At 51.2% G+C, this 21870-nt stretch overlaps 1 protein-coding gene across 19 annotated transcripts in view; it reads right to left on the reverse strand.

Moving 5' to 3' along the window:
* The window catches only part of LAMB3 (laminin subunit beta 3), a 66493-nt gene that overhangs the window by 25327 nt on the left and 19296 nt on the right, over positions 1–21870 (reverse strand). For 11 of the 19 annotated variants that reach the window (XM_064594115.1, XM_064594107.1, XM_064594108.1 and 8 more), the window contains 6 exons: positions 19734–19917; positions 17050–17194; positions 16200–16295; positions 14954–15038; positions 11903–14218; positions 10955–11109 (listed from right to left, as the gene is read on the reverse strand). In XM_064594115.1, the coding sequence (XP_064450185.1) occupies positions 10955–11109; positions 11903–11930 (183 nt within the window). In that variant the 5' untranslated portion in view covers positions 11931–14218; positions 14954–15038; positions 16200–16295; positions 17050–17194; positions 19734–19917. The remainder of the gene's footprint in view (positions 1–10954; positions 11110–11902; positions 14219–14953; positions 15039–16199; positions 16296–17049; positions 17195–19733; positions 19918–21870) is intronic. The other 8 variants (XM_064594103.1, XM_064594100.1, XM_064594099.1 and 5 more) reach the window with 8 other exon arrangements.

The following is a 21870-nucleotide window of genomic DNA, read 5'->3' on the forward strand; positions in this document are numbered from 1 at the left end:
CGGTTAAGCGTCTGACTCTTGGTTTCGGCTCAGGTCGTGACCACGGGGTTGTGAGATCAAGCCCCACATCGGGCTCCACACTCAGCAGAGTCTGCTTGGGAGTCTCTCTCTCCCTCCTCCTTGCCCCTCCCCGTGCCTGCTCGCACCCTCCAAATAAATAAATAAATATCTTTAAAAAAGAGAGAGAAACCTGAAAAGAATATCAAGAACAAAAAGAAGAAAAGATGAGGAACTCACTTTAATTTAGCCTCTCCTATGTGCTAGGTACAGGTTAGAGAGTTTCTGAGCATCAAGGAGAGGGGGCACAGAAAAAAAAAGGACAAGGGAATCTGGGGTTCTGGTCCTAGCTCTGTGTTACCCCATTTTCTAGGCTCAGTTTTCTCCTCTGTAGATTGAGTGGAGGCTGAAATAGAATTCATTCCACACATTCAACAAGTATTTATTGAGTGTGCACTATGGGCTAGACCCTGCTCTGGGCTCTGGAGTTATAGCAGTGAACAAAATAAAGACCCTGCCCTTAGGGAGCCAACATTACAGTAACATTTGGATGATCTCAAAGGCCTTCCAGCACCGATGTCTGGGACTTAAGGATGCTTCCCAGGTGTGGCATTTCCTACCCACAGGAAAGAATCTGAGGGTCCCCAACCAAATGAAGCTTTGTGGTTAGGTGGTCCCAACGCCAGGAATGCACAGGACAGAGGAAATCTGCCGCCCTGGGGCTGAGAGCAAGAGTCCCCGCACGAAGATCGAAGATCGAGGTCAGAGTGGGCGGCCAAAAAGGAAACAACTTCACTGGGGAGCTCCCCACAAAACCACACCTTCCCTGGCCTGCCCATGCCCTGGAGTGAGACAAGAGACAGAACTGAATCCCAGGGGCTCCACAGCAGGCAGAGATCACCAAGCAAAAGAACAGGGCCAGAGTACATGGCCCTTGTTCTATCAGTTTATATGTGTGCGCGCACACACATACCCCGCAGAGACAGCATGACCTTGCTTCAGCTCCCCCATGCAACACAAATAAATTCTGTTTTCTCTAAGTTACCATGGTACCAGATCTTGTACCCTGAACAGAGGGCTCCATATTCACCCACAAGTAGAAGCTTGGACAAGAACCTCACTGGCCTGCTGTTCCTTCTGGGTGGGGACAACTGTATCTCCAAATACGGCATGCCTCTGCTTTCCCCTACGGCCTCCACTCACCAGAACCAGGGAAAAGCTTCCGCTTCTCCAAGGCCTTCTAGCTCCTGAACCTCCGCCCTGTCCAGGGAAGGTGATAAGCCAATAAGACTGACGTCTTAGAATGGGCAGTGTCTGCGGAACTGATTAACCTGACAGGTCAGGCCCGAAGGGATTGAGTTAATATGCTGAGCCTGTGCCTGGGGTTATGGAAATTCCTTGCCCAACACCCATCTTCCCTCTCCACTGCTGACAAAGCTTGGGGCAGTGCGGAAGCTGAAGGGGAGCCTCGGCTTCCCACCCCGCTTTCCAGCTCTCACCTCCAAAATAAGAGAATTGTCATCCTTCCTAGTGCTTGGAGGTTTCCTCATCGGGTCCAAAAGTGCTTTATTAAACAATAATTGTATGATATTTAATGTTCAAATAATGGCTAGCTCATGTGCCCTGTACAGAGCACTCATTGCCTCCCTCCCCCTTACTGCCCCTCCCTCCGTGCTCACTGCCCCACCCTTCCCACTCACTGCCCCTCCCTGCTTACTGCCCCTCCCTCCCTGCTCTGCCCCTCCCTCCCCTTCACTGCCCCTCCCTCCCCGCTTGCCCTGCTACATTTTTTCTTCATAGTACGTATCTCCACTTGAAATATTGTACACTTATTGTCTATTTGCTTATATTAACTGTTTACTACAAATGTATACTCCACAAGGGCTTCCCTTCCTGTATCCTCAGTGCTTAGAAAAGTGCCTTGCACATAGTATGAATAGTAAATACTCAATAAGTGCTAACATTTTAATTATCATAGACATTCTCTTCCCACAGTCAGGGAGTTTAAAAGGAGGGATGGGGGAGGGAGGTAATAAAACAGCAATATTATGTGACAGAGAGCCCACTATGGGCCAGGTACTGTACTAGGAGTTTGAATACGGAAAACCTATTTAAGCCTCACAACAGCCCTATGTGGTAAGGAATATTATTCCCATTTTATTTATTTATTTATTTATTTTTAAAGATTTTATTTATTTATTTGACAGAGAGACAGCGAGAGAAGGAACACAAGCAGGGGGAGTGGGAGAGGGAGAAGCAGGCTTCCCGCGGAGCAGGGACCCCGATGCAGGGCTCGATCCCGGGACCCTGGGACCATGACCTGAGCCGAAGGCAGACGCTTAACGACTGAGCCACCCAGGCACCCCTATTCCCATTTTATATATGTGAAAAGTGAGGCTCAAAAAGGCTAGTGACTTTTCTACTGACTGACAGCCAATGTCAGCCCTTGCACCAATCAACACTAGAAAGGGTCCCTTATCACCTCCCCCTCCTCTCTCTCCCTTTCTCCCCCTCCCTCTCTCTCTTTCCCTCCCTCCCTCTGTGTCATCCTCTCGCTTCTGCTAGGAAACCAGGTGGGTGCACAGACCTCACAGGAAGCATGGTAAAGGGTGACAATCTCTGTCTCACTCAAAGGGCTTCGCCTGACCCTGCACTGACCATGGGGGAGCCTAAGGTGGAGAGAGCACTTTGGGAAGAAAGCTGGCTTCTCAGGCTGACCCAGCTCAGTTAACACAGAAATTGTAGATGTGTCAGTTGCTGAAATCAATACCTGAGCACTTAAAATAATCCTTTCTGGGCAAGAGAAGCCTTTTGCTGGAATCTGACTCTCCTCCAGAATCCTATTTTGGTCCCTGGCAGTAGCGTACCCCTCTCCCCACTCTGCACTTCCCCACTCCCCTCTCGGGGGCAAACTTTTCCACTACCCAGCCTCTGTCTGCACTCAGCACATGTCCCCCAGAGAGACAAGGGCCAGCTGCCTTCCGGCTGCCTGTCACCAGAGCTCCCTCCCCAGTTCTGCTGGGACCTGATCCCGGCCTGTTCCCTGGCCAACACAGCGCCAGAAACAAGGCTCTTTCTTTCCTCAGGCCTGGGGCACCAGAGCTAGAACAGCTCAACCTGGAACTGGAAATGACCTTGATGGTCCCCAAAGGATGAAATATTATGTAACCATTAAAAAGACTGCTCCCAGGGGGCACCTGGGTGGCTCAGTCGTTAAGCGTCTGCCTTCGGCTCAGGTCATGGTCCCAGGGTCCTGGGATCGAGCCCCGCATCGGGCTCCCTACTCAGTGGGAAGCCTGCTTCTCCTTCTCCCACTCCCCCTGCTTGTTTCCTCTCTCGCTGTGTCTCTATGTCAAATAAATAAATAAAATCTTTAAAAAAAAAAAAAAAAAAAGACTGCTCCCAGGAAGTTTTTCATTACTCGGGGAAAATGCTGACATTATAATGTTTTATGAAGAACAAAAGTTGGGCATAAACGTGTATATGTCATGGTCTCAAAGACATAAATTTAAAGGGAAAGAAAGTGTTTGGAAGGAAATATGCCAATAGATTAGGTTGAACCATATGAAATGGCTGATATTCAGCCAATCTGACCTACAAAAATGGCCACCACATGCAGCTAAACCTAATATCTCTGGGTAATAGGATGGTAGGGAACTTTTTTCTTTATTTGTTATTCTTTAATAATATTAAACTTTAATACCTTGGATATATATTCACTTTTATACCCAGGAAAATAGACATTATTATAAAATAAAACAAACTAAAAAATGTCCAGGATGTTCAGTGGGGCTTTTTACCCTGCCTCCTGGCTCAGGCTTCCTAGTGAGCCTGGGGGTGCCCCACACCCGCCCCACCTTCCTTCCACGTGTGCAGGCACTGATGGTTAGATCAGATGCTCTTGTGGGCTTAAAACCTACGTGCTGCTTATCACAGAAACATAGCTAAAGGAGGGATTTATTGCAATCCTTAGAGACAGGCTAAGCCAACAGGCTCGGGACAGGTATTTTAAGTGGCTCTGCTTGTCAACCAGCCAGCTGGATGGAGACCTGAAATGGAGCGGCTTATGGCAGAAGCCCACATGAAGACAAGCTGCTAACTTCCTCTTTCCCTCTGGGCCTCAGTTTCCCTTTCTATTTATTCTTGTATGCCTACGTGAGTATGTGTATAATAAATGCGTGTGCGTGATTCTCAACGCGAGGCTCTTCCCCTCCTGTGTGCTACATGCCTCTGGCGAAGCTCTCAGCTGCAGCAGCCCCCATCTCTGGGGTCAACTGGCCAACGTTCTCCTGGCTGAGCTACCTCAGAGACTCGGCCTTGTTATCAATCCAGCCTGTCAGGCCTCCAGCCAGTTTGGCTCCTACTTGCTCTCCATCTGGAAAGGCTGGGCCTCTTCCCTTATCCTGGAGCTTTCTAGAAGCTCGCCGGAAGACAAACCCTCCCAGAAAGCTAGGGGGAGGGCAAAGGAGAGAGCAAGATCCAGCAGGAGCCTGAATCACGGTGGAAATAGGTGGGAAAAGGAAGGTAAATGCAAATCGAAGCTCTGTGCCTTTGTAGAACACAGAGCTAATTCGAGGGGGAAACAGGAAAACAGCCTCTGGTTTTCATGGCCCAGCTCCCTCCCATGAGCAAGCCAGAGGCTGCTTGCATCTATCTAAGGAGATAGCATCAGGGTCATGGCTGCCAGCCAGGGCCTAAAGAAAGGAAGCCAGGACAAAAAAAAAACAAAACAAAACAGCTGTCTGCAAGAGAAGGCATTCTCTCCACTTCAGCTTCCTCGTTGGTAATATGCAGGCATGGAATACGATAATGAAGTTTCTTCTTGCTCTAACATGCTATTAGAATTCTCCCCTACTCCAGCTTATCTGCTCAGAAGTTTAAAACAGTCCAAACAAGAATGCAAAGGAAGGAAGAAAAAAAAAAAAAAAAGACATTAACCAGATGCCATACTGGAGAAATACTCCTCTCAGCTAAGTGGGCAGAAGAAGGGGCCCTTACGGCCCGTGGTCAGCTAGGCCTCCATTAGACCCCACTGGGATCCACAAGCCTCAGCCTTTCTAAGTCAGTGGATATTGCCAGTAAAGGTCAAAAGTCGGGTTCTGCTGTGGTGCCGAGGAGGAAAGCCCCAGTGCATAAGGCACTTTCAACTTCATCTTTTCTCTTATGAAGTAACACCTTCACCAAAGCTTAACTCAACGCTGCCCTCATGCCATCCAAACTAAGTTCAGGAGGCTGACTCTGAAGCTGGTTAGAAATGATGTGTACCACACACCCAGAAATTACACTGCACCAGGCTCTCTCCTGAGCACTGTGCATACATTATCTCATGTCATCCTTCCAAAATCTCTGAGGTCAGTATTTTACATTAAACAGTAGGTATACTCATTTGACAGATAGGAAAGCAAGTCTTAGAGAAGTTAAGAAATGTGTCCAAGTCCATAAAGCTGTGAAGGGATAAAGCAGGGATTTCTGTCCCAGGATGTCTGCCCCTAAACCTTCTAGCCCTGTTCTAATTCAAGGGACACAGTGGTCACTTGGCAGCCACTGGCAGAGACCAGAGTTGGCTGTCAAGATGCTCCCTGCCTTCTCCCCTGGAAAGGACAGCCTCAGCCCCAGCCTGGAGCTCTCCAGAAACAGAGATATTTCCCTAGACCCAAGTGCAGAGAATTGCTTTGCTTGTCAGGACCTCTGCAGGCTCTGCCAGTGACATGGTTCCTACAGCCCCCGAGGAAAAAGAAGCAAAGTAGGTCTGCAAGATGTTGCCGAGACTTCCGGGGGACTGGAACCCCAAAAGCAATGGTGTGAGACCAGCCCAGCAAAGTTTGAGGCCACTCAGGTTTGTCCAGGCCTTCCCATTACATCTCTCCCCCCCTCTTCTGTCCTTCTAGCCCCACAAGCTGTACTCTCCAGCCCGTAACAACCAGGACCCAAGAATCTCACATGTCACCAACCCAAATTTTGCTTCCTCCTGATGGTAACACTTTCCCCCAATGTCCCTATCCATGTCCTTCTATCCCTCAAAACTTACCCATCCTGGCCTTTACTTTTTTGGAACCCTTTACAAAAGCCACAGCTAATTTTCTGGTAAGCAACCCTGGCTGAGATATAACAGTTGATGACAGATTGATACGGTGCTTTTCCCAAGAGTGTTTGTATTTCAGACAAAGGACGCAACAATGCTTCATCCAAAAGAGCAGATACCCAGTGGCAGGAGCTTTGGAAGTTTCAGAACTGCTGAGAACTTCTGGGAAACAGGAGGGCAAAAAGCAGTCCCAAAGTACAGAGACATAAGGAGCTCACACATCCTCCGCCTACATATCAGCCATGCCAAAGGTCCAGAAAACAGACAATAGTCAAACAAAGAAAGGCAGTGGTTGCTGGGGGATGTGTGTGTGGATGCATTGACATGCATGTGTGCATGTGTGCATGTGTGCGTGTGCGTGCGTGCGAGTGTGTGTGTGTGTTGGAATGGAGGGGATATCAATGGGCTACTACTTCTCAGCGTGTTTCCAAGAGATAAACATAACAGCTGTTGGGTTTACACAGCTCATTAACCTGAGGAATGCACTGGGTAAAACTGTTATTAAGGCAGCTGGGTAATTAAGTTTTCCCCCAGCAAGGGAGGGAGTGGGAGATAAATAAAGCATTTAGGGGAGCAGACACAATGTTGGAGGAGACATTTTCAGAAGCAGAAATCAGGGCTAGAAAGCTTCCAGGCAAAACGCACTGGTCCCTGGGGAGCTGAAGCAGCTCACAGGGCTGACCGGAAGGGCACGGCTCAGCCCCTGCCAGTAGAGAAGCCCCTGCCTGAGAGAGACCATGATGAACCCACGGGGTCACACAGAGCCCAGCCACCTCTGAGAAGCAGGCGGAGATGCCAGAGCTGAGCAAACACAAGGGCCAACTAACCCAACTCCTTCATTTCACCAATGGAGAAATGGTGGTCTAGAGAGAACCCAGGAGCTAGCAAGGTCACATCCCTCATCTCAGTGTCAGAGCCAGGATCCGGACCAGAGAGTCCCCACCCCCGGGCAGGGCAACTTCGCTAACCGTGATTGCCTCCAGATTCTCCCACGGTCCACTGCAGACCAGATTGACAGCGGCCACCTTGGGAGCAGAGTTGATTTCAATAAGTATGCGAGTGGGTATCCTAATAAGGGAGGAATTGCTCAGGAGTGTGATTCACAGATGGGGCGGCCTCTGCCTGCACACACAGGTGCCAGGAGGAGGGTGTGTAAGGGGAGAGAGGATGTAACATTTAGTGTCTTGCAGACACCAGCCAAGGTTACTTGGCTCATTCCTTTTTTTTTTTTTTTTTAATGGCATTTGACAGTTTCTTTCTTTCTTTTTTATTTAAGATTTTATTTATTTATTTATTTAAGAGAGAGAAACAGCATGAGAGGGGAGAGGGTCAGAGGGAGAAGCAGGCTCCCCGCTGAGCCGGGAGTCCGACGTGGGACTCGATCCCAGGAGTCCGGGATCATGACCTAAGCCGAAGGCAGTTGCTTAACCGACTGAGCCACCCAGGCATCCCTGGCTCGTTCCTTTATACGGTCCTCGCAACCACTCACTGGGCAGGGTGCTGTCGTTACTGTCATTTTTCAAATGAGGAGCTGACGCTGAGAAAAAGCACAGAAGAGAACAAGGATAAGGGGGCAACATAGACATGCCTTGAGCTTTAGGGAATAGTGAGTCTACCCAGAGGTTAGTTAGGAACTAAAGGAAGGAGGACAAGGAGACAGGGCCATTTTGGGAAAGAACAGCCTGGGCCCAAGCTTGGATGGTTAAAGGGCAGTCAAGGCAGGCAGGCCTATGAAGGGCAAAGTTAGGGGAGGGCTACCCCAAAGCAAAGCTGGCCAAGTCCTATGTCCATTGCAAGGGTTGCAGTATGGACCCCAAAACCACAGAAGCAAGTCCTCAAGGCTAATAGGATTTAGCCACTGAGACCAAATCAGGCAGAGGAGGTAGCAAGCGAACCGGAGCCAAACTCTGAGACCGGGAGCTGGGAGAAACAATTTCGGAACTGGAACGAGTCCCCACTGCTCCTGCAACTCCCATTCCACTGAGTGCCACTGGGGTTGAGGGCAGGGGAATGAGCGGTGCAGAATGTCCAAGAGTCATAAATCTCTGATGCACTTGCATTCATGCCACATCAGTGGGCAGACAGCAGGTGCTGGATGAGGTCGTGCTTGGCTCAGGGCTCGCAAAGTCACGGAAATAGAACAGAAGCACTAACCAGAAACTTCGACTTAAAGAAGGTGTGTATGTGGGGGCAGGAGTTGGTAGGAAGGGGTGAGGGAGAGAATGGAGAGAGGCAGGTACCAGGAATGCAGCTCTGCATCATGCCTTATCTCCAGCTGGGGCTGCCCGGTACACCCCCCATCTCTAACTCCTCAGAAAACTCGACACCTGTGTGTTTCCATTAAAAGTCTGGGTCCCAGCACACATCCAAACCCTCCCAATAGCGCACAGAGGTAACAAGCGCCCCACAGGAAGCCTTGTGAAAATTAAGGGAGATAATTTCTGTAAAACTCTTAGTATGAGGTCTGGGACATATAACATGTGCCTAATAAATTACAGCTGCTATACGTAACATTTGATAATAGAATACATTAAACTTAAAAACTGAAATTGGAAGTCAGCAGAGTTAAAATCCTGATTCCAAATTTTCATCACACAGCCACTTCCGTGGCCAATGAGGGTTCAGGGAGAACATCTGCACAGAGCACTAGAAGGGACTGTGTGCCTTTAGTGTGTGTCTTCCTTGCTGTCAACCAATAGCCTCTAGGAGGTTAGGCAGATAAGAGAGGGAGAAAGGGCAATGGAACAAGGGAGAGGTGGCAGGTAGGGGGGACAGAAGCTGGCTCTCAGCTGTCAGCTCATTCCCAAAGAAACTTGGGGCCAGGAGCAAACCTCAAGACCCTTTCATCTAACGCTCACTCATGGAAGAGGAAGTTAAGGCTTAGAGAGGGGTAATATCTTGCCAAAGATCACACCACAAGTTAGTGGCAGACCTGGAACTACACACTGCATTCAAGATGCCCTATCTTCTACTCTCAAAAAGAGGCTGCATAGCTTTCTTCCCCCTTACAGAAAAGCAGGGGGGGAGGGGGCAGGGGGAGCCAATGTGTCTCAACTTTCACAGCAGCAAAATAGCTGAGATTTATCCATCCCCAGGGTTGCAAAAGTCTAGACTCCTCTTTTGCAAGCACCGTTTTGTTCTCAGGGGGCTGCTTAAGAGCAGGGAAGGGACGTGGGCAGCCTGCAGCATCTGAGAGAGGCAGAGGGCAGGCCAAGGTGAAGCCAAAAGTCCAAGGCTTCAGGGACAGAGGCTGTGTAGACAGGGCTGGGGCTGAGGGGACAACCCAGCACAGGGGCTCTGTATTTCTCCTTGCTTCCCCTCCCAAAAGGCAGGTCAGCTCGAGGAAGGAAGTCAGCAGAAGTCTCCCCCAAATTTTTAGACATGGCTCAGTGGCCCCCGATTTTGAGGGCATGTGGAAAGGGAGCAGCAAAAACCATTCCGTTGCCTAGAAAGCTCAATACTGCCAGGTCCCCTGACGCTTGTGGAGTAATCTGGGCCCACAGGGAGTCCTGGCCTTATGCCGGCCATCTTACTCAACACTGTCAAAGCGGCTTCCTCACATCCAACTGGGTGAGATGCAGAAACCACAGTCATCTCTGCTCAGCATCTCCAAAGCCACTACTCAGTACCATCTGCCATTAAAAGTAGCCAAAAGATCCCTGGAGACTAGAAGGGCAGCAGGGCCCAGAGGTAGTATCAGATGCTACCTCCATCGTCCCAATGACAAGAACAGTCTGGAAAGACGACACCACGGAGGACCCAAGTCTCCTTCACGGCAATCAATCTCTCTCACGCCCCTTCTCTCTGTATTTCTTTCTCTCTTTCTCTGAAAAGACTAGAAGACTCAGGGAAAACTCCTCCCTCACACATTCCTTTGTCCAGACCTTTGGTTTCAGGGCAGAAAAAATGGCCAAATGAGACATGCAGTCGGAAAACAAGGAAACACTAAGTGGTTTCAACTTTGGCAAACACAAGGCACCAAGAATGACCCCCACCTTGTTGAAGAGAAAAGAAAAGAAGCCAACGTTCCTCCAAAAAAGGTCCAGAGGCGTGTAGAAGACAAATCACAACAGCTCTTTGAAGAACTCAGTTGCCTAAATGGGGAATGTTAACTGACATACATCAAAGTGTTTGGGTTTCTAGATTGTTCAGCTCGCGTTCATTACGTATCAGCTAAGTCGCTGAACCCCCTCGCTGGCCTCATCGCTTCTTTGTCTATCTTGCTGATTCATGTCCTCTAACAGCAGATGGGGTGTTTACCACTTGCCTGAGGGGACCCACAAGGCTGAGAGGTAAGTAAGTTGGCTCTTCATACATGGCAATGGTAAAACATAGAAGGTCAACTCCAGCCTACAATCAAATATTCTCCCGCTAGCTCTGTCTATACTCATTTCCCAACACTGGCCAAAGAGATGGTGGCAAAGAGTTACCATGGCACCACTCAGTTCATCCCATGGCAAGAACACAACCCAGTGCACACATCCCACCACCCATGCTCCATCAGCCTTGACGTCGCCCACCACAGATGACACGTACACTCTCCGATCTAAAAGATCAACATTCATCTGATCATTCCCAAGACTTGAAAAACTGTCCTACCCAGACCCGAGGATTGAGGAAAGACTCCAGCTTTATCAAGCAGAAGGGAGAAGAGAGCCATTCAGCTAATCCTGAAGACGTTTTCTCTCACCCAGTGAAGGAGAAAATCCTTTAGAGGTAGAGATCTGGCCTTAGGCTTTTCTTGCACTCCCCACAGTGCATGCAGTGGTGGCTAGCCCAAATACACTCTAGGCATTGTGTGAACAAAGGGCAGGCTCACCCACCCCACTCCACCTTGTTTCCTCCAGTCCTGGAGGCCATGGTGGTCGGACCTACCTCACCATACTGGGTGCAGTAGGTCTCAGGCTTGGTCAGTCCGCAGGTGGACGAAGCTCGGAGAAACCGGGTCCTCCCGATGAGCAGGTCCCCGACAGGGGGATAGCAGGCCCCACGGGAGCAGGCTTGCTGGGCACACAGGAGGCCGGGGCAGACTGAAATCACAGGGGTGTTGGGGAATAGCCTAGAGAGAGGAGGGCCCCACCAGGCCACCCCAGTATTCCCCCAGGGAAGCATAAATCAGCAAGCCTAGCCCCTTTCCCTCACGCCTGCTCCCACTTGGTGGTGGCGGTAAGGACTGGACTCCTGATGCTATCAGGTAAAAAAAGCTGATTTCATGTTCTGTAACCTGTAATTTAAAAAGGAAAGGAGGAGAAACCCTGGATGATCCTGAAATGTGGCCTCCATATGTGGCTTTTAGGATCAAGTTGCAGGCACACGCTCAGCCACTGGGACACACTCCTCAATCCCTTCACTTGCAGCCTGGCCTCGGTCAGCATCCGGAGCAGGGCTCGCTGCTCACCATCTGTGCAAAGCTGGGAGATGCCGCCATTCTTTCTGCTCCTTTCTCTGCAAGGTGGACCCAGCCACACTTTGTGAGTGCCCGGCTACAGTCCACTGTAAAACCCAGCCGTGATGGCTCCGGAACCAGCAAGATAGTGAAAGGCTGGGCAATTAGCTGTGCAGGCCACTTGGGGAACCACGAGCCACGCTCAGGTAGGAATAAGAAGACACTTGGGAGCCTCTCAAGAGAGGCAGAGAATCGTCTTTCCCAAAGGCCCAAAGGAGCAGGGAAACCCCACTGGGGCCCCAGGAGACAAGTGTTCTAAACTGAAGGATGACAGAGTGACGGATGATGCTCACACTTTGGTTCACAGTCCTCCTACCCATGGCTGTCCCCTCCCTGCTATAGAACAGGGCCTGGAGGGATGGGAAGGGGACACTTACCAAAGCACAGGAGGAGGAGCGGCCTCATCTTCAGCCACTGGGGGAAGCCCCTCAGAGGACCTCACCTGGGACAGAGCAGAGCAGCTTGGATAAAACAATACAAACCCTAAGGCACACTAGCCCCCTTTACGTAGGGTCTCCTCCAACCTAGGATACTTGTACGCAGCAGGTACTTCTGTAGCCAAAAGTTTGGAAAATGCCAGAGCCCTGGACCCCTGTCCCCACTGGCGTGTGACTCACACTGTGCCCCCCACCCCCCGAGACTTCATCTTCCCCCTCTGAGATGGAAGGGAAAGAGGGTTGGCCCTCCCCGGCCCACATAGTCGTAAGGACAATATAGGGAGCAGAAAAGGGCTGGGTCCTTTGCAGGAGAGGTGCTATCGAGATGTCCAAGGCCTTGTTGCTGCCCCCAAGAAACAGAACTGGCCTTTCTCAGGGCTTGGCCCAGCCTGCAGGCCAAAAGGTGAGTGGGTCCAAGTGGCTGAGGGCCTAGAAGCGCGGTCTCTCTGCCACTGGCATGGTCTCCAGTACCACCCGGGCCTCCCTGAGGGTGAGGCTGTGGTGACCACAACTCTGAGCTAAGCAGGTAGCTGGGACAGGATATGATGGGGAGAAAGGCGAGCCTGCAGCATTTAAAAAGTGAGCGAGGGGGCGCCTGGGTGGCTCAGATGGTTAAGCGTCTGCCTTCGGCTCAGGTCATGATCTCAGGGTCCTGGGATCGAGTCCCGCATCGGGCTCCCTGCTCCTCGGGAGCCTGTTTCTCCCTCTGCCTCTCTCTCTCTCTCTCTCTCTCTGTCTGTCATGAATAAATAAATAAAATCTTAAAAAAAAAAAAAAAATCCCACCAAAAAAAAAAAAAAAAGTGAGCGAGGGGTGCCTGGGTGGCTCAGTTGGTTAAGCGACTGCCTTCGGCTCAGGTCATGATCCTGGAGTCCCGGGATCGAGTCCCGCATCAGGCTCCCTGCTCGGCAGGGAGTCTGTTTCTCCCTCTGACCCTCCCCCCTCTCTTTCTCTCTCTCTCAAATAAATAAATAAAATCTTAAAAAAAAAGAAAAAGTGAGTGAGGATTTCATCTGAACTGGAAGCATCTCAAAATGGCTCCCATTATGGCTCAGGGCTGTGCAGGAGGACAGCCGCAGAGCCCGGATTCCGGAGGCTGACGCTGGATACTTGCGTCCCTCCAGGAGGCCGGCCGGCAAGCCTAGCCTGCAGAGGCATGCCCCACCCCTGCTCATGCAGTGCCCAGCTCTGCCTTGGTTTGGATGCGTGTCTGCTCCAAAGACAGCCCCAAGGTCCTCTGGCTAGGGTGGAAAGAGGGCAGGGGGGTGGGGGTGGCAAGGCAGGAGCAGAGAGGGAGCTGGGGCCCCTCCTGGTGTCTTTACAGTCCACATCCTAATACCTAGAAATCATGCCTTCCAATCCTCTCCCAGAAGAGTCAGGGGCCCCAGGAAGGGACAGGTGGCCTGAGGTTGCACAGCTAATCATGGCCCAAGAGGGAGACCCACTTTTTGGTGTCCATTCGGTGCTCTTTCTGCCCTCCTGCCCCCAGGCTGGAATCCCCCACAACCAGGCATCGGAGTGGCCCTTGGAAGAGCTCTAGCTGGGCCAGCCCACACTTTCCACTTCTCTTTGTGCTCAGCCCGGATCTGAAGCTGCTTTCTTCTAAGTCACTGAGACACTTCTCCGATGTGAAAAAGCAACCCAAACAATGGCAGACATTTGACCTAGCCTTTGCAGGTGACCTCCCTGAAGGAGGAATGAATCAGGCCCTGCAGCCAGGCCCCAGACACCCAGAGACACAGACAGCCCTGCTCCCGCGCCTGGCCCCCACCGGGCAGGGGAAGGCAGGTAACGTACCTTGCTCCGTACTGCACTCTTCTCTCTCTAGATGGCCTCTAACAGCACCCCTTGAATGTGGGGTCTCCTCTCCTGGCTCCCAGTTTTTAAAGAAGGGCCTTACCTCTGGAGACTCCCCAGCTGGGCGTCGCCCACTGCAGGGCGGTTCTCAGGAATCCGGCGGCTGGCACGCCCATCTGCCGTCACTGCACCCCCACCCCCACCCCCCAGGACAGGACTGGGCAGGTGGGTCGGTCTCAGAGGCCTCACAGAAAGCTCATCGGTCCCGGCTGCCTATGGGTGCCCGTGGGGGCAGGCAGGGGCGGGATGGTGGTGAAGGGAGCCACTGCAAACAGAAAGCCCCAGGCGGCTGTCAGTGACTCCCAGGAGGCAGAGAAGGGCACTCATTGTGATAGGCACTGCATTTGGCACTTCCCCAAGGCCCACAGGAGTCAGCTTCGTCTTGTGTCCTGGGCGGCCCTGGACAGAAGACCAAGCAGAGAACACAAAGATCAGGGCTCGTGTGTAGGCTGTTATTGCCCAGACCTGTCACTGGGCTACAAGGTGAATAGACCCAAACATCCAGGACCCTGGAAACCACCAGACCCCTGCCAAGGGAAAACTTAAAAAGTGGAAAATCCCTGCTTGGGGGGGAATTTGCAGGAGCTTTAGGTTCATCAGGAAGGGGGTCAAAGCCCAACTCACCCAAGGAGAGCTTAAGAGGAATAAACAGGAATAACCTCTAAATGCCTCCCCTCCAGATCCCTCTGCAGGTTGGCAGGGAGCCCTAGGACAGGTAACTACCTGTGAGTCATGCCCCCAGCTTCCTAAGGGCTGGTCTCCCAGCCCCTCCCTCCCCGGGCAAGAATGCCAGCCTGGAGGGCCAGAAAACAGACCTGACCTGACGCATAACTAAACCAACTTCCTCGGCCCGCCCCCCACCCACCCACCCCGCCCCAGGCCTCAGGACCCAGCTTCCTGTGTGGGACTCTTGGTGCCCTCCTGCCTGAGGGCCCCTGGACACGGCAGTAACCAGGCCTAGACCGAGAGGCTGGTCTCAGAGGACGCTCGGCCCCCAGCTTGGGGTCAGGGGGCTTTCAGAGAGAGGTGGAAGGTCAGCCAGTGCGTATGTTGGCCCTGCAGTTGCAGAAGAGCCTGCGTGGCATTGTTTTGGAACACAGCCCCTTGAAGTTTCTATTTAAAGGCGACTCTTACCTACCCAGTCCAGGCTGTCAGTGGCCCCCAAGCCGAAAGTTCTCTACAGTTTGAGGGTTAAGTCCAAGAAATTGGTTTGAGAAACCTTAAGGGGAAAATGTAGGATTTTGTGGATTAAACTGGGCATTTCTAACCCTTCGGTTCTCATTCAGTCCAATAAGTTGAGATGGGCAGGGGAAGTACTGTAATTAGCAAACGGGCATTAAGTTGTTTACACACATAACAGATACTCCACTAAATGTTAGTGTCTAGACCCCTGTAAGAATTCCAGTGAAATCTGGCTGAAGTCAGTACGAGCAGCTTCCCTTCATGGGCCAGCCGCTGCAACAAGACCCCAGAGAGACCCCTATCACATCCTCCAGAGAAAGATCACTGCTGCCCACCCCCCAGCCCCATCCCGGGGTTTTGAGCCCACCTGCCTGGTCTGTTTCTCTCCACTTCTCCAGCTCCCTGAACTCAAGGCTTCCAGGAAGTGTTCACCCTCCTGGAACTAACCCCTCCTTGGCCCACCACCAGGAAAGAGGATGTGACAAAGAACTCATTAATAGTTAACCAGCAGGAGCCCGTGTGACAAGCCCAGATCCTCAGACCAGGCAGGGCGGGCGTGTGGTGGGCCACACACTGAGTCGCTGGAGCCCTTCAAATCCCCCTCCTTCTCCTCTCTTAGGAGGCCAGGAGCCCAGGTAAATAAGCCTTCAGTGTCTCAGACTTCACAGGCTGGGGCAGGTCCCAGCAGGGGTTTGGCTTCACAGAGGAAAGTGGCAATTGCTCTGTTTGGGCCCCCCACACTCTCTGGGCCCAGTCCAGGCCATCCTTTCTGCAGACCCCAAGGGGAGCCCAGTCAGCCTCCCTCCTCAGGGACACTGAGCACTCCCCAGAGGGGGAGGTCAATCTAGACACACACACACACACACACACACACACACACCCGCCACCCGGGGATGGCAGGGCCCCAGGCACTGGCTTTGAACTACAGAACCTAATTTGTTCAGAGATAAGGAGCCTAAAACAGAGCCACAGGTTGGGTTAGGACCTGGCCAGGGCTAAAGGGCAGGTGGGGGCGTCACTACGGTGCCCCAGGCTCCCTCGGTGTACTCTTCTCTCGTGCCCTGCTTCCCAGCATCCCATTCTGGAGCCCTCAGCCTCAGCACCACCACCACCACCACCCAGACCTGGCTCATCAGAACGTGCGCTCAGGGAAGCGGCTAGTCAGGTTTTCCCTGACTGTGGTTTCTCTTGCACCCACCTCGTGCTACGATGTTATTTCCCCTTCCAAAGGCAGCTTCCACCATCTTGGCTTGAGCCTCTCTTCCCCGGACTTCCGCAATAGCCTCCAACTGGTCTGCATTAGACCCCACAAAACAGGTCACGCCACTCCCCCGTTCAGAACCCTGCACTAGCTCCCCGTTAGGGTCAGGGTCAAAGCCAAAGCCCTCAGAGAGAGTCTGTGAGGCCCTGCATGACCCAAACACCCCCATTACTTCTCTGTCTCAGCCCCTCCCTCCCTTCACCCCAGGTGCATCGCCTCCAAATCACCAGGCTGCTTCTGGCCCCAGGTGCTCTCTCGGCCTGGAACATGGTTCCCCTGGGCGTCTTCAAGGCTAACTGTCTTACCTCTTTCAAGTCTTTATTCAAATGCTACTTTCTCAATGACTCTGACCACCCTTTAAAATGACAACCAACTAGCTTGCCCCATCCCACTCCCAACTCCACCTACCCTATCTTATGGGTAGACTGGGTCTTTTTTGTTGTTGTTTGCAATACTTACCACCTTTAAACCAACTATATATCTATTTATCATGTTTATTTTCTGACTCGTCCCACCAGAATGTAATGCCCAAGAAGGTAGAGATTTTTGTCCATTTTGTTCACTACTGTTTTCCCAGTGCTGAGAACAGTGCCTGGCACATAGTAGGTGCTCACTCTTCATGTAATGATATCATATGGCTATAGTTTCAGGAGTCCCCATGCACTGTGGGTATACTTGCATTCTCAGAGGGAACAGTCTGGGAGTCCAGTCACCAGAACGGACAGCTGAGAGTGAAAATTCCTGCAGCAGTCAGCGGCAGAGAGAGGGGTCTTTTGGAGGCACCTACCCTCAGATTACAGCAATGTCACCATGCATGGTAGGCAGCATGCTGTGTGCTTCTCAGTCATTCCTGGCAATGTCTGACAGGGTGTGGGGGTGGCCTAAGAAGCTCCCGTCTCCATTATCCATCTGTCGGGGAGATCAGCCAAGATCTGCTCAATGGGAGATCAAGGGATAAAGAACAAGGAAAGGAAGGAAGGAGAAAGGAACGGAGAGAAGAGTTTAAGGAGGATGAGAGAGCCAGGTCCAGCCTGCGCACGCTGAATCGCAGGTGTTAGAGGAAGGGGCACCAGGTGACTCAGGCCCAGGCACCACCTGCATACGGTGAGTCACGTCTGAGTCCTCGTCTGTGGGACAGGGTAGGCTCCAGGAACATCCCTGGGGATTCGCCACCTGACTCAAGCTGGCGTGGCCCTCCATACCTGCACAACAGCTCAACAGCCCAGACACCGGGCCCTCTTCCGTGCTCCTCTCCGAAAACCAGAGGGGAAAAGTGAGTCTGTTGTGTTACTGAGCACAGACGGGAACCCAGCCTCGGACGAACAGGAGACTGGCCTGCCTGTCCTGGGGTGACTCCATTCCGTGCCCTTCTCTCTCCCCCCCGACCCGTTCTAAACCCTTTATATGTATTAACTCAATCAATACTCACTACATCTCTGGGGGTATAGACATTTAATTATCCTTACTTTGCAGTTGAAGAAAATGAGGCACATTTTTGGTAACTTGGATCCAGTTAGGGGTCATTTGAACCCAAACCAGTTTGCTCCAGCACTCATATGTTTAACCATCACTTAGATTCTAATGTTGCCTCAAGTCCCTTTCCTTCCTTTCGTTAATCTTTGACCAGAATCTACCAGACTCTGAACTTCATGGTCCCCAAACCTAATCAAGGCCCAATCCCTGTAAAGGCCTCTTTGGGCTCTTGTTCCAACTCCTGGAGGACTGATGTCAGCTGGGGACTCCTGGGGAGACAATGATGCTGTAGGAACACCCAGAACAGACACCATTATGTGCCTTCTTGTTTGTTTTTCCCAAATTGACAGCCTCTCTTGTGTGGGCAGAGATGGGGAAGGGGCTGGCCTCCAAATCCCCCACCTCAGAGGCTCAGGCACCTACCAGCAGGGCTTCCCCCACCATGCTGACAGGGAGCTGCTCTGACTGAGGACGTGAACACCTTATAAGGAATGGAAAGAGAAGGCAGCCGGACAAACATCACAGTGACATAGCAAGATGAAACAAAGCATCTATGACAAGATGACACAAACTTCCACCTCACCACAGGAAGGGGGAATCCCCTCCCGAGGTCAGGCTCCCCGGTCACCTCAGGAGCCTCAGCTCCTTCTGTTCTCCTTCCCACGGTACACCCCCAAATGCCCCACCCCCCCTCCTGAGGGGTGCCCCCCAGCGTAGCCTGCAGCTTGCTGGAGGAGAACACTGGCCCATGGTTGGCCCATTGTTGGCTGGCTTCCCAGAGAAGAGGGAAGAATATGCTGGCATTTCTAACTGCCCTCCCAGATTCCTGACCTTCCTCCAGCAGACAAGCCAGCTCATGATCATGCACCCTCCTCCACTCCCGACCACCTCTCTCTCCGCCCTCGGGAAATTCAATTCTCAAGACCTAAGTGCAACCTCTGAGACCTTTGGTCCCAGAGATGCCCTGTGAAACTGGGCCATGTGGCCATGGCCCAGCCTGAGAGGAGAGAGAGATATGCCTGAAGGTGGCACCATGCATCCACATGGCAGGCCAGAGGCATGGGGAAGACACGGAGGAATGGCTGCGAGGGACACGGGCATTTGCACCAGATTTGCTACCCGAGCTAGCAGAGGGCTGCCAAACAGGACCTTATAACTCTAAATATGATCCCTGAAAGGGCCAGTAGAACGACAAACTAAATACCTAAATGTTCAAATTGGCGTTTGTTGACGGAGTCTGGGGAAATGAGCACCTTGTGGTTTGTGGGGGAAGGGAGCATGGGTGTATCTGGCTTCATGTCTGGAATCAACCCCACCTCAAGGTTTTTAATCAGCACCTCTGTGCAGTGCTTGTGGCCACATAGGGTCCGTGTATGGACTTGAACGCCTTGGAAATCCTAGACCTAGCTCCAGCTCTGCTACTCAATAAAAGTATAAACTAGGGCAAGCCCCTCGCTGGGTCGCATTTTCATCATTTATAAATAAAGGTGTTGGATTTTACTGGTTCTTAATCCAGGCTGCCTCTCAGAATTACTTGCAGAACTTACAAAATCGTATGACTTAAGCCAGGCCCCACTCAAAAATTTAACTGGCTTACAGAGCAGCTGGGACATTCAAGGTTTTTGAATCTCCTCTGAAGCCCCCTCCAGCTCCAGAATGTTCTGTTCTCTGAGATGGACAGCAGTTAAAGCCTGGACCTCAGAGTGAGAGTGGTGAAGGTGAAGGTCTTGGTTCTATACCCACCAGCTGCGTGCCTTTGGACAACCAAAGCTACTTGCCTCCAATGGAGATACTAGCCATCCACCTCATGGATCCTTGTAAGGATTTAAAGGAAACAACGCAAACTTCTGGCCCAGCTAGGCGTGTCCCCCATAAGGGGTGTCTGTATCTATGTGTATATCACATGCAGGTGTCAAGAACTATGATCAGCAGAACCTGCAGTTGTTCTTATCAAAACACAAATATCACTCCCATCCAGATATTCCATAGCTCACTTACCGGGCAAGTGAGCCATCCGTGGAGGCTCCACGTCCCAACCCGAGAATGCTTTGTGCATTCCACTCTATTCCTTAGGGGCTGCAAACTCCTCAGGAGCCATGACTTGGACCAGAAGGGATGAGGGGACACTCTGGGGGCCAACAAAGCTAAGCTCCCAAGAGCAGGGCGATGCTTCCAGCACTCCCTGAAGCGAAGGACAGAGGGTAGGGGGTTGGGGGGTGTTTACAAACAGAGGACAGAGGGCAGAGGAACGGGCATAAGCAAAACACACTTATTATTTTATGGCCATCAAGATTTAGTGAAACCAGAGTCCAGCACCTGATAAAGATAGGAGTCTGAGTGAATCTGGACAGAAGTCTTGTTCTTAACTTGCCCGCCAAGTCTGAGGGCTCTAGATAAAAGGCACCTACTTTTCCTGGGGACTTGCTTACACCGATCAGTATCTGGTCCAGGGACGCCTGGGTGGTTCAGTTGGTTAAGCAACTGCCTTCGGCTCAGGTCATGATCCTGGAGTCCTGAGATCGAGTCCCGCATTGGGCTCCCTGCTGAGCAGGGAGTCTGCTTCTCTCTCTGACCCTCCCCTCTCTCATGTGCACGCTCTCTCTCATTCATTCTCTCTCTCTCAAATAAATAAAATCTTAAAAATATATATATATATATATCTGGTCCATATCCTAGCAGACGAGGGTGATGAGTCTTTATCCAATATCATTCCTTCCCCTGAAAACATGAGTCAAAACTGACCTAAAATATTGGTAAGAGATTTAATATTCTTTTTTTTTTTTTTAAAGATTTTATTTATTTATTCATGAGAGAGAGAGGCAGAGCGAGAAGCAGGCTCCCAAGGAGCAGGGAGCCTGATGCGGGACTCGATCCCAGGACCCTGAGATCATGACCTGAGCCGAAGGCAGACGCTTAACCATCTGAGCCACCCAGGTGCCCAGAGATTTAATACCAATAAGGAGGGACATGTTTATGGGATACTGTTAAGTGAGGGGGTGGGGGGAATTAGAAAATAAATGCACATAAAATCTACTTCACTGTAAAGAAAACTAATACTCAGAGACAAGACAGGGAGAAAATATCCAACACACTAACATTTCCTGTCTCTTTCTATTCCTCTGCATGCCATCGTCTTCCATAAGGAGCATATTTTACTAGAATAATCAGTAAACATAAACTTAAAAGTGCTGGGGTAAGGATGATAATTTTTGTTCCTCTACAAGTTATTAATCCATCCTCTCTTTGCTCCCTCCTGTGCCCTGAACCCCTTCCACTATACCCACAGACTGCCCGGGAGTTCACTTAAAGTTGTCTAAATCATTGTTGATTTTGTAAGATAGTTTCCCCTTCTTTTTTTTTTTTTAAGATTTTATTTTATTTATTTGACAGAGAGAGAGAGACACAGTGAGAGGGAACACAAGCAGGGGGAGTGGGAGAGGGAGAAGCAGGCTCCCCGCGGAGCAGGGAGCCCGATGTGGGGCTCGATCCCAGGACCCGGGGATCATGACCTGAGCCGAAGGCAGTCTCTTAACCAACGGAGCCACCCAGGCGCCCTGATAGTTCCCCTTCTTAAGAAATATTGCTGGGCGCCTGGGTGGCTCAGTCGTTGGGCGTCTGCCTTCGGCTCAGGTCATGATCCCAGGGTCCTGGGATCGAGCCCCGCATCGGGCTCCCTGCTCGGCGGGAAGCCTGCTTCTCCCTCTCCCATTCCCCCTGCTTGTGTTCCTGCTCTCGCTATGTCTCTCTCTGTCAAATAAATAAATAAAATCTTTAAAAAAAAAAAAAAAGAAAAGAAATATTGCTTCCGGGGCACCTGGGTCGCTCAGTTGGTTAAGCGACTGCCTGCGGCTCAGGTCATGATCCCAGGGTCTTGGAATCGAGCCCCACATCGGGCTCCCTGCTTGGCAAGGGGCCTTCTTCTCCCTCTCCTTCTGCCTGTTCCACTGCTAGTGCTCTCCTGCTCTCTCGCTCTGTCAAATAAATAAATAAAATCTTCTAAAAAAGAAAGAAATATTGTTTCTTGGGGCTATTAGATTTCTTCTGTCAAGAAAGCCCTTAGCATAGTTCCTCAGTAAATGTATGTACTAATAACTGTGTAAGGAAGGACAGACCAAAAGAGAGGGAGGGCAGAAAA

This window comes from Mirounga angustirostris, unplaced genomic scaffold (assembly GCF_029215605.1).
Source record: "Mirounga angustirostris isolate CCGP_5_RB_7025 unplaced genomic scaffold, mMirAng1.0.hap1 SCAF_6, whole genome shotgun sequence".
NCBI classification, from domain to species: Eukaryota; Metazoa; Chordata; class Mammalia; order Carnivora; family Phocidae; genus Mirounga; species Mirounga angustirostris.